At 37.6% G+C, this 12,312-nt stretch overlaps 1 protein-coding gene across 1 annotated transcript in view; it reads left to right on the top strand.

The window, feature by feature from the left end:
• The window catches only part of LOC140168031 (fatty acyl-CoA reductase 1-like), a 59,767-nt gene extending 53,243 nt beyond the window's left edge, over positions 1–6,524 (top strand). The window contains exons 13-14 of the mRNA XM_072191334.1: positions 4,996–5,123; positions 6,225–6,524. Of these exons, the coding sequence (XP_072047435.1) occupies positions 4,996–5,123; positions 6,225–6,366 (270 nt within the window). The 3' untranslated portion in view covers positions 6,367–6,524. The remainder of the gene's footprint in view (positions 1–4,995; positions 5,124–6,224) is intronic.
• The last annotated feature ends 5,788 nt before the right edge of the window (positions 6,525–12,312 follow it).

Raw genomic sequence — 12,312 nt, 5'->3', positions numbered from 1 at the left:
TCAACATTAGGCATTTTAACACCACCATTTTCATTAGATTGCGTCATTTGCTCCCTTTTAATTTGTCTGGTTTGCCTTGCCAAATAAATTTGTAAATTTCCTCATTTACTGTTTTAAAATAATCAGAATTTGGATTTGGCAACATTTGACCAATATAATTTAGCTTTGCAAGTACGAATGATTTTACTACGACTACACGACCAAACACAGTAATACGTTTTGACCACATCAAGATTTGATTTCTCATTGATGTCAATGCTTTGTTAAAATTAACATCCACCATATCAGATAGGTTTGTACTAAACGTAACTCCCAACATGTCTACGATACCATCAAAATGCCAATTTAATTTCAAACTCTTGCATATTGGCTCTTTCCTGTGCTTATTTGAGCCTGTCCAAATTGTAGAGGTCTTTTTTTTACATTGATTAATTAACATTCTGCTGTTACATCGCTTTGACTGGATTTTTGGGGACATTTACATCATTTTTGGAGAAGCTTAAACTGCCAGTATACAGTGTCTATCTCTATTACACAGTGGTAGTTCTTGTAGTTGTTGTAAAGCAGAACTTGATAATCACTTGAATATTGGATTGGACTTGATTTTTCACACCTAATGGCCAGACTGCAATGGTTGACTTTAGCTATTTGGTATATATTGATCAAATATTGGTCAATATGATCAATATGCCTTCTTTATGTTACTCTGGAGAGGAGTTATTAAGTCTTCAACCATCTACTGGTAGTCCCACATGTAGGGTACCATGTGATGTATATGGAAAATTGAGAGAATTGAACATTTGCAATGTTAAACCCGCCAGACGGGGATACCGAGCTTTGAACAAAACTCAACGTCCCATTCCTACAATAATCACTAGAAAGAACACTACCAGCAGAATCATCTTACCCACTCGTGGTGTTAACCTCTCAAATTTGAAGCAGTTACAAAGGCACGACACAGCTCCAACGAAACTCAATGTTTGTCAGTGGAACATGCAGTCCATACGAAACAAAACGGAATTGTTCTCCGACTACATTATAGAACATGACATCGATATCACGATAGTAATAGAAACGTGGTTGTTTGCCGATGAGCATGTCATCATTGATGAGAGTACACCACCTAGTTACACATTTCTTAATTTTCCACCCCATCAGGTGGAAATCATGCAGGCGGAATTGCCGTTGTGTATAAAACTCAGTTAAACCTTCATGTCAGATCAGACCAACCAAGTATCACTTACTTTGAATCATAACAGACAATGCCAACCACTTGAACATTGTTGTTATTTATCGTCCTCCTCCCTCAAAGAGCAATCGGTTTCGACATCTGATTTCCTTTCGAATTTGACACTTTTCTTGATACCATTACCTTAATAACAGGAAAACTACTAATTGACGGGGACATAAACATACATTGGGATGAACAATATCGGCCAGATGTCAAACAATATGCCCAAATTCTGTCATCTGCAAATCTCACCCAGCATCAAAAAACTCCCACCCACAGATCTGGTAACATTCTCGATCACGTTATTTCTTGTTCGAATGATAACCTCGTGGTGGATAGTGATTCTTATCCACAGGCTGCCGTAGATCACTACCCTGTGCACTTTCAGCTGAATCTCCAGAAACCACCGCCCCAACGAACAACAGTAACACTTCGCAATTACTCCTCCATTGACAACGACGCTTTTACAGCCTCTCTGAATGACCACTTACACAACATTCCTGAATCTGTTGATGAGTATTTTGGCCAGTATAATAAGACATACCATGACCTCCTGGATGAGCATGCTCCTGGAACTAGGACACGCTCGCGTCTAGTTAAAACGCGTCAATCCTGGTACAATGACAATGTTCATGACGCCCGTCATGAAAAACGTCGTGCTGAGCGTAGATGGCGTTATTATCAATCAGAAAAAGATCGCAAGGAGTTTCATGTTGCGACAAATGCAATCGAAAGAAGCCTTTGTCAAAGCTAAGCAATCTTACTATACTGAAAAACTCACAGGTGCCGACAACAAAACAGTTTTTCAGACTGTAAACACTCTGCTGAACAAGGGTGCTAAACCCCTGCCAAGTCATGACAACCCAGTTGAATTGTCAGACAAATTCTCTCGGTTCTTTGTTCATAAAATTGCAAAAATCCGTGAAGAATTAGAAAGTGACTCCAACAAACCATCTACCACCAAGCTCCAGGAAACATGTGCTCCAAATTGTATGCCTCTCAATGAATTTAACAAAATGTCTGAAGATGAGGTGAAAAAGGTAATCACTAGATCTTCCAACGCATCATGCTCTCTTGACGCGCACCCGACATGGTTTTTGAAAAATCATCTTGACAGTCACATACCAGCAATCACCAACATTGTGAATAAATCTCTCAGCTCTGGTGTCTTCCCGAATGCTGTTCACCACACGATTGTCACCCCGTTGGTCAAGAAACCTTCCGCAAATAAAGATGAGTTGAAGAATTATAGACCTGTAAGTAATCTGAGCTTTGTCGCCAAACTCATCGAAAAGTGCGCTTCTGAGCAATTTGTTGAACATCTGAATAAGAATGACATGTGCGATCCTTTGCAATCTGCCTACCAATGCCTACCGCGCTCACCATTCTACTGAATCAGCTCTTATGAAAGTTCAGGATGACATAATGTGTGATATTGATTCCAAAAAAGCTGTTTTAGTCGTACTTCTTGATATGAGTGCGGCGTTTGATACGGTTGATCACGCCATACTGTTGAACCGTCTCGAGCAGAAATATGCTGTAACTGGGACAGTCCTTGAGTGGTTTGGCTCATATCTTAAAGGATGGTCATCACGTGTGAAAATAAACGGCACCATGTCAGACCCAGTTACCACTGATTTCGGACTGCCACAAGGATCAGTCCTCGGACCTCTTTTCTTCACCACATATTCCAAGCCCATCGGTGAAATTGCGAGGAAACACGGCATCGATTACCATCAGTATGCTGATGACTCGCAATTGTATGTTGCTTTTAACCCGCGTAATCCTGACGACATCATCAAGGCAACAAGATATCATGCTGCATTGCCGACATAAAATCTTGCCTCACCGTCAGCTATCTGAAACTCAACGACTCCAAGACTGAGTTTTTCATTGCAGCATCAAATCATAATCTCAAGCTCCTGGACATACTGAACTCAACTCACCATCGGCGACTCCACTTTCAATCTGTCTTCTGTCATTCGCAACCTGGGTTGTCACTTTGATTCCAACATGTCTCTTACTGCTCATGTTAACATTCTCCGCAGAAATACGCTCTTCCAGATAAAGAACTTGTGGCGTATCCGGTGTTTCATCAATGCCATCATGCAGTAAGAGCACGGATACTCTCCGGGCTTGACTATTGTAACGCACTCTTCATTCAGCTCTCTGCAAAAGACATAAGCCGTCTCCAAAGACTTCCAAACTCTGCCGCGCGTGTCATCTTTGCTGTTGGTCGTCGAGTCGAAGCTCACCCATTAGTCTCATCTCTCCACTGGCTCAGCATTGATAAACGCATCAGTTTCAAAATTCTTCTGTATATCTACAAGTCTTTCATCAACCTTGCTCCGAAGTACATCTCCAACAAACTGACTCCTTATATTCCTCAAATGACTCTCGGATCAAGTAATGACACCCCGCGTCTCCTGGCTGATAGATCCATCAGTGTCGCCGGTGATCGTCGTTTCCCTGTAGCTGGTATTAAGCGCTGGAACTCATTATCAACAGAAATCAGACTTTCGCCATCGGTCACTTTTTTTTTTCAAACAGACTCAAAACTTATTTATTCTGAACTGTTTTCTTTTTTCATCACTGGTTTTCTTCTGTATTTGTTTTTTATTGTAAGCGCAACGATGCTTTCTTCATGTTCTTTGCGAATTGCGCCCTAAGAATTTTGTTCTAGTCCGAAAAGGTTGACCCAAATTATTTCAAAAAATGAAAATTATTTGATATCAGAAAGACATTCAGACTGGGGTTCGTTGACGGGCGAATCAATTGTGTGTTGCTGTGTGGCATTCGCGATCCCCACAGCGAATTTTGGTTTTTAGTGCTGTTTTTATACTTTTCGTTCTCAAAAGACATTGTTGATCATAAATATTACTTAAAACACATTTTTTATGTTAGTTCTTCTGTAGTTTTATGGATAAAAATTGTCGCGTTTTCTTTTGAACGAATGTTGAATTTGAACTTTGGTATTATTCGCTTCGTGTCACCAAAGTTCACGAGGGACGAGGCTTGTGGCACGGATTTCGCTGGTTTCAAAATCGGGGTACCGTTACAGCGTAATAAAATACATCGGTTATCAATATGGCAGCCACCATGTTTTGCAAACTGACCGCTGATCGTCGTAAGGAATTAAGAATTTCTCCTTTATTTGGACGTATAAGCTTGGGACTTTTACTGATTGTCATTTTATTATTACTGCAACTATATAGCCATTGATTAGTTTATGGTACAGATTTCCTTTAAAAACATTGCTTTGTTTGCCAGGTGATCACACTAGACAAAAGAATAAATAAATAAATATATTTTACATTTTCCTAGAGAATTCAAAGTGCTATAATTTCGCTACCACTGGTGAATCATCAGAATCAGATAGCATCAACTAGGCGGGTTGCTGCATGCTGAACGGCGCAAATCTATCCGTACTTAGATTGTAACGTCCACCAATTATCTGTCATGTCTGTGCAGCTCCCCAAATTCCATTGAGTAAAGGAAGTTTTTGATAACCAAACAACTAAATACCGATTTTGAAAGTAGGAGGAAACCGGAGGTCCCGTAGAAAACATGCAAGAGCGAGCATGGATCGGGATAAACCAAGTGCACATAATGTTCTTGTGCACGGCCGGGGCTTGAGTGGTGCAAGGTGATGGAACAAGAGCTGCTCCAACTCCCTTACCCAGTTGATAAGTATTTGGTCAAAATCATCACGGTGAAAATTATCAAAAGGTTAATAGATTCCTTGTTTCTATTGTCGTTTTCAGTACTTTTTCTTGGATATAAGACCTCTGAACTGGAAGGAGTACTTGGAGACCTACTGTATTGGCACAAAACAATATGTATTAAATGAAGATCTGGCAGCATTACCGGCCGCAAAGAGACATATCATGAAGTAAGTTTAACATCAGGGTCTACTTCATAAAGCTTAACGATTATCTTATGATCAATTTACCATACATATACCTCTATTAAATAAATTGTGTCAGATTAATCACAAGGTCCTGGTGTATCGCATTGTGACATTTATATTGTTGCATCATATTCATATACTCATAGGGGAGCACAGTGGTTCAGCATTTTAGTGATCAAAAGGTTGTGAGTTCGATTCACATCACAGTCAACGTCAGTGAACGTGTTGTGTTAATCCTGTTTGCATCACCTCACCCAATAGACCTTTCAAACCAAGATCGGAAAAGATCGAAAAACTGCAGTATTTATTCAATAAGCTAGGGGGTTCAAATTGGTGCACAATGAATCAAGCGGAATGTGCAATGTATTTAGCCAAAATCAACATGAGTCATCGCAGAGAAATATTTTCTAAATGTATTATACTAATATATACTTCCACTATTTGGGACTTCACAATGTGACAGTAAAAGAAAGAAAAATGCAAATGTTTGTCGTCTGCGGCACATTTGATTTGGTCTTCGCAATATAAATATCAATCTCTTGTACAAGCCATACCCAACGCTTGACAATGTCTTTCACGCAGATTTGTGTTCAGACATAATAGTTGCGTTTGCGTTAGCGTCGATGACCCGGAATTGTAAACGGGGGTCATCCATAACAAACTTCGAAAACTTCGTTTTGAAAAGGTCTATTAGTACAGGCGTAGGTAAAAAAAACCAAGTTTGCTAATAAAGGCAATTTTACCGAAGTTTGGTCGTATGTGACCTTAATCTTCCACACTGAGGGTGTACATTTCAAATGGGATTACCTGAATGAGTCACTCTATCGGTAATATACATCGCATGTGGGAGATTATGATTTATTTTTTTTTAGAATATGTCATCCATAGGGACAGGGGTTGTATGGATTTCAAACGGAATAGCTCATTTGTTCTTCTCATTAGAGCATCAAGAAGAGCTGAAATGTGATGAATTTTAGGGTGTTATGGTTTGGGAATTTACTGCTTCCTTAATTGTACTTGTTCTTTTGACGCTTTGCTAACCAACTTGACCAATCGTATGTTCTCCTGCGTTTTCTCCTCCAGATTGCGTAACATCCGTTGGGTATTCAACACAGTAGTACTCGTCACCCTCTGTCAAGTCATCGCCAAATCGGAACTTGCACGTAACACATTGGACTTGCTCCTTAATATATCTTTTCAAGATGCTCTTCCAACAACAGCGTGATTATTAAAGTCTTCAATGGAACTCACGTTTACCCATACCTATTAAGCTTGTTTTGAATACTAACTTGTTTTATCTATCTCGTGTTGTTCACTATAATAATAAGTCTTTATTTTCCACATCATCTACATTAACAACAACATTAAACAACAAGCAAGAATATATAAAAACACAAAAGACAAAAAAGACGAGTAAAATGACATGGAGGAGATGATCAAAAGGTCATGAAGGCCAGAAGTGATCATCCCCTAAGACATAATATAAACAAACATGATTTAAATAATGTTTATGTCACCACAATGAATATAACATCATTGAAATGACATAAGCATTAATGTATAAATATAGAATTAGCATACAAAATTTGTAGATAAATTAAGACATTAATCGCTCTAAAGAAGCATGTACATGAAATTACAACCAAGTTTGATTCAATAAATATTTCTTAAATTGATTTCTGAAAGTTTTAACATTCATAGCATTTTTTAATTCGAGAGGAAGGTCATTCCAAAGGGAAGGCCCTGATGTCCTGACACCTTTACTCGCAAAGTTTGTTTTTTCTTTTCTGAATATCATAATCATCGTTTTTCCTAGTTTTGTGGCTATGAATTTCATGTCTTTTACAAAAGTATTCCTTAAATATGTTTGGCAAGTCATTATTAATATGTTTGTACATAAGTACACCAAGTTCCAATTTATAAGATTCTTATACATTCAATATATTTAGATCAATGAATAATGGTCTGCTATGGTGCCTAAAACTAGTTTTACATAATATTCCTAACAGCACGTTTTTGAAGTTTAAAAATTCGATCCAAATGTGTTTTACATGCGTTTTCCCACGCTATAATGCCATAGTTTACAAATGGTAGAACGAGTGTACAATAAAGGGTATACAATACATGTCTTGGTACAAAATGTTTCAGTTTATTAATAATTCCAATATTTCTGGATATTGTCATTGAAACTCCCCCTATTTGGTCCTTCCATGTTAAGTTTTCATCAATTTGAACTCCAAGAAATTTGGTTTTATTTACTCTTGTTAAGCTTGTTCCATCCAGTTCAATATTTAGTGCTTCAAATTGTCTATTTGTTTGGTGTTGAGTTCCAAGTACCATATAGTTTGTTTTGCTCGCATTCAGCGAAAGCTTATTAGCTCGAAACCAATTTGTAACTTCCTTAATTCGAATTGATCAGATTTACTTTGGAGTTAATATTTTTATGTGAAAAAGGATAGTAGTGTCGTCCGCAAAAAGTACGAAATCCAAAATTGATGAAGTATAAATAATATCATTGATGTACAAGATAAATAACAACGGCCCCAATATTGACCCTTGAGGAACACCGCACCTTATTTCTTTGAGTTCGGAGCTATGAGCGTTGTAATTAACAAATTGTTTCCTATTTGACAAATAGCTTCTAAACCAATCAAGTACAATTCCTCTGAAGCCATAATGTTCCAGCTTATAAAGTAATATATGATGGTCTATCGTGTCAAATGCTTTTGACAAATCTAGACAAATACCAACTGTAGTTTTGGAGCTTTCTACTGCACTGTTTATTTTGTCAACAAGTTCAGTAATAGCCATACCAGTTGAATGGTTTTTTTCTAAAACCAAATTGTTCGTCATTTAGTATATTGTTTTTATCCATATAATTGACACATCTATTAAAAATAACTCTTTCCAAAATTTTGGATAAACACGGAAGAATTGACACAGGTCGATAATTTGAATATAATTCTGGGTCTTCTTTTTTATGAATGGGTATTACCTTTGCAATCTTTAAATGATCAGGGACTATACCAGTGGTTATTGATAAGTTTATAATCATAGCAAGAGGTGTACTAACTTCCTTTGCAACCTTCTTTATAATAAATAGCCAGGACTTTTTGATTGATCAAATTGGTTGATGATTTTGATAATTTCTTCCTCTAGTACAGGAGGTAAGTATACGCTGTTTTGTTCTGGATTCTCTAGATAGTCATAGAAATGTTTACCATCATGTTTTATATCAGACGCAAGTTCTGGTCCAATATTAACAAAAAATTATTAAATTTATTAGCTATGGTTTTGGGGTCAGTCGTTATATCGTTTGAGGAGTTTTTGAAGCATGACTGAACTTTAGAGACCTTTTTTCGACCTAGTATACTATTAATAGTTGTCCAAGTTTTTTTAATATTGTCTTTCTCTTTCAGAAACTTATCATCATAATAATTTCTCTTAGATTTCCTTACCAAGGTATGCAATTTATTTCTGTATTCTTTAAATTTGGTGAACTTTCTCTCATTAGGACACCTCTTGTATTCTTTATACAGTTTGTTTTTTAACATTTATACTCTTTAATAATCCTTTTGTTATCCATGGGATAATGAAATAACTACAAAATATTCCATGAAATAACTACAAAATACTACAGATGGCATATTTTTAGTGCTTTGATGAACACAATGAATAATAATTCGCGCTGTTTATTTGTATACAGTAGGTTCCCAGCAAACTAACAAATGTTCTTTAAAATGTTTTAAACATGTTATATTTTGGGTTTTTGGTATATCTAATAGATAAAAACGCCGGGATATTTTACGTTTTATCATTTTTATCAATGTTTCCCCTTACGAAGGGAGGGGAGGGGAAACAGGAGGGGAGAGAGATTGAGAAGGAGTGGAAAGAAATAAAAAAATTGGTGTTTATGATTACGTTTTGTGTTCTAAAATGGAAATATGAAATTGACAAAGCCTTTATTAAATAATATAGGCCTACTTTCGTAAGAATATTAATTGAAACATATCGAGGATTGAGAGCTAGAAAGCCTTAACTTGTGAGTTAATGCTTTCTGGCTCTCAATCCCTGACATAGCTAGTTTAAGGGTACACGATGTATTGTTGGTCAAAGCAGCTAAAAATCAATATATTATCAAAATCAATATATTATTGAAAAATTTGCAAAAGTTCATTCTACAAATCATATACTTTGAAAACTTGCTTGATTCAATGTTGTTAATGAGTTAAGTACGTTTTTTCTTTTTTTCTGTTGTTTCAGCCCTCTTTACAACATAACTCAAGAACCTCAGGGCCTACAAAAGTGTAATGTGATATTTGATTTATTCTACTGCCTCGCTATGAAATGATCAATGTAAATTTTGCCAAAGCTCGATGCTGTGAACTACCAAATTGCAATAGTTTAAAATAGTTGCTAACCTTAAAAATAATATGATAAGGAGATTAGCGCTGGGTCCGAAAAAAAAAATTCCCCGCGAAGAAGGTCATTGCCTTGCGAGTTCATTCATGTTTAGTCAAACGAAGCGCCTAAGCTAGCGTCTTTTGCCTGGAAGTGTGACCAATATCCCACTTGATCAGCAGGGAGAAGTTTGATGCAGTCGCTTACACATACCCTCTTTTGATCGCCCATTGATACACATGTCCTGGAGTTTAAGCGACAAGACGCCGCTGTTGGTGCAGTAAATCTGATTCAATTCAATCGATATTGTGTAGTTGTCATGGAAGTTCAAAAAAAACTTTCAGACTTCATTTTGCAAACTCTCTATTGTTATACAGTTGACCTTACTGTTTATCCAGGCCCATATGCAGGGTTATTTTTGGGTGGGGAGGGGATTTTGTAATAATTATTATGGGTCTAATTTCCGGGGGAAGGCGATTTTGTGAAAAGAGAATCTTCCAAAACTCTTAAACACAAAGCATAAAAAACTGATTTTGTTTGGAATTTTTGGGGACTTTATACTTTCGCAAATGGGGAGGTAGTGACCACAGCACACATCCCTGCGTACGGGCTTGTGTTTATACATTACAATTCTTATATTCGAGTTGTTAACCGATTGGACCTGGTGTAACTATGGCGGTTAGACTTAGGATCTTTTTATCTAAGTTTGCAATTTCTGTTTTCGTTGTCGTAATACGCTCTCAGATGACATTGTTATTTTGAAGTGTTAGCCTCTTTACTTATGTGTGACCATTTCTTTTTATTATAGCCTTTGGTCACTCACTAATTTCGGGGGCATGGGGTTGGTGCAAAGTGAATGGGGAGGGGGGGGGGGGGGGGGATCAACAGATTTTGCACAAAATAGCCGGAAAGGTTGAATGTTTTGTAAATGGGTTTACCTAAGCTTATATGGATATGGGTAGGGTCAAACTGGGAGAGGGGGAAAGAAAAATAGGGAGGTAATGTTCCATTGCCCCCCCCCCCACGCGTAGTGCCGCTAACTAACAAGTTGAAAGAAGCGAATTTTCGTCTTCAGTTTCGTGAGTTGTAAATTTCTGACTTAAAGGGTGGGCTTACGCGCTCATTTAGGGGCTGTGCAATAAATGAGCCCGGTGAAAATCAAAAATTCCATATGGTGTGCAAAATAATTGCTTGCCCCCTCCCTCTCGGCCTGCCAAAATCGCTTGACCCCCCTCTCGGCCTGCCAAAAAACTTTTTCCCCCTCTTTGCACATGCCAAATTTTTTGGATCCCAATTTGCAAACCTTAATGTGGTGTGATCAAGCAATATCAGTCTGAAGTCGGACATAATTATTCAATTTTCCGTTTCTTATAGGATTGTAAACAGCAATTTGCAAAGCTCCATTTGCAGGAAATCCCATTGAATTTGAACAACCAGTTCAAAAGATATGAGCAGTTAAAGAGTTTCAAAACAATGGGAAACAAAAGGAAACGCTTCCCTTTGTTTGGCTATATCTCAACATGCTCAAAGTCAATATTTTCCACTTCCGACTGCGTGATCGCATCACAAATGGTCTAGATATATATTGCGTACTGTTTTGCTGATCATTATGAGCCTTTTTAGAGCGTATGAATGTGTCTATCAATTATTAAAATATAAACAGAGAGAACACGGAAAGATAATTATTTTAAATATTTGTTTTATTGTTTCATTTACAAAACGAAAGAAGAACACGGAAGAAGCTGTTATTTTTAATATTTGTTGTTCTTGTTTTACTTACAAAAACGAAAGAAATAAGCATATTGTTGCAACATGGTTATCGTTTTCTAACACAAACAACTATAGAGAAGAAATGAAAAGCCTATTATTTAAACATTACTTTTATTCCATTTATAACCAAGAAAAAAAGACAAAAAGGACGATAAATAAATTCATATGAAACAACCAGTCGTGGTCCCTCATGATTATGGTCCAAGAGGTACTCAAAACACCCATAGTATGTCTATCATCATGATAATGTGTTTACCAGCAAACATCTCAAGTAGCACATTAGTGAGAGAATAATAATTACTCTTTATAGAAACCCAGTTTGGAAACGCCCAGAGAGTTGCCTTGGGGAGCTTGAGAGGATCTAATGGGGAGTCGATCTCTTGTGTCAGCACTGAACACCTCTTACCAATGAGGGGGCACTCAGAATTATACTTATTAGCATGATCCGCGCCCGGGGGGTTCTTCGAAAATTTTTGTACGGGGGTGTGCCACGCAGACTTTCGGATGCTGACTTTCTCTATACCTACTTTTTGCTGTTTTTTGCTACCCATCAGTATACCAATTTTCAAGAAAAGCTTTTTAAAAGCACCCAAATTTGCCATAATTGGGCTTTAATGGCATTTTTAGCCCAAATGCGCCCAATTGGGCGCATTGGTATCCACTGAAAAAACCCACCATCGATACACCCAAATCGCTGAAAAGGTACCCCAAAACCCTGGCACATTCCCGCATACCTTCAACCAGGAAGAACCCCCCCCCCCCGGGGATCCGCGTGAAAGAAAATGCGTGGATAATTAGGGTCTCAAAACACTCATTTTACTAGTAGGGTGATTTTTTAAGAACGATCCTCTCGATTATTAGTGTTGACATATTTATCAAGTTAATCGGTACAGACGAGTGGTTTCCGAGCGATTTTCAAGCCAGAGCGAAATTCAAAGCCGACTTCAGCAGCGCCATGAATAGCCGGTCATCATCACTGAATGACCCAACCTCATACCGA

Source organism: Amphiura filiformis, chromosome 13 (assembly GCF_039555335.1).
Source record: "Amphiura filiformis chromosome 13, Afil_fr2py, whole genome shotgun sequence".
Lineage (NCBI taxonomy): Eukaryota > Metazoa > Echinodermata > Ophiuroidea > Amphilepidida > Amphiuridae > Amphiura > Amphiura filiformis.
Note: the sequence above shows the minus strand (reverse complement) of the source record. Positions and strands in the feature narration are given on the sequence as shown.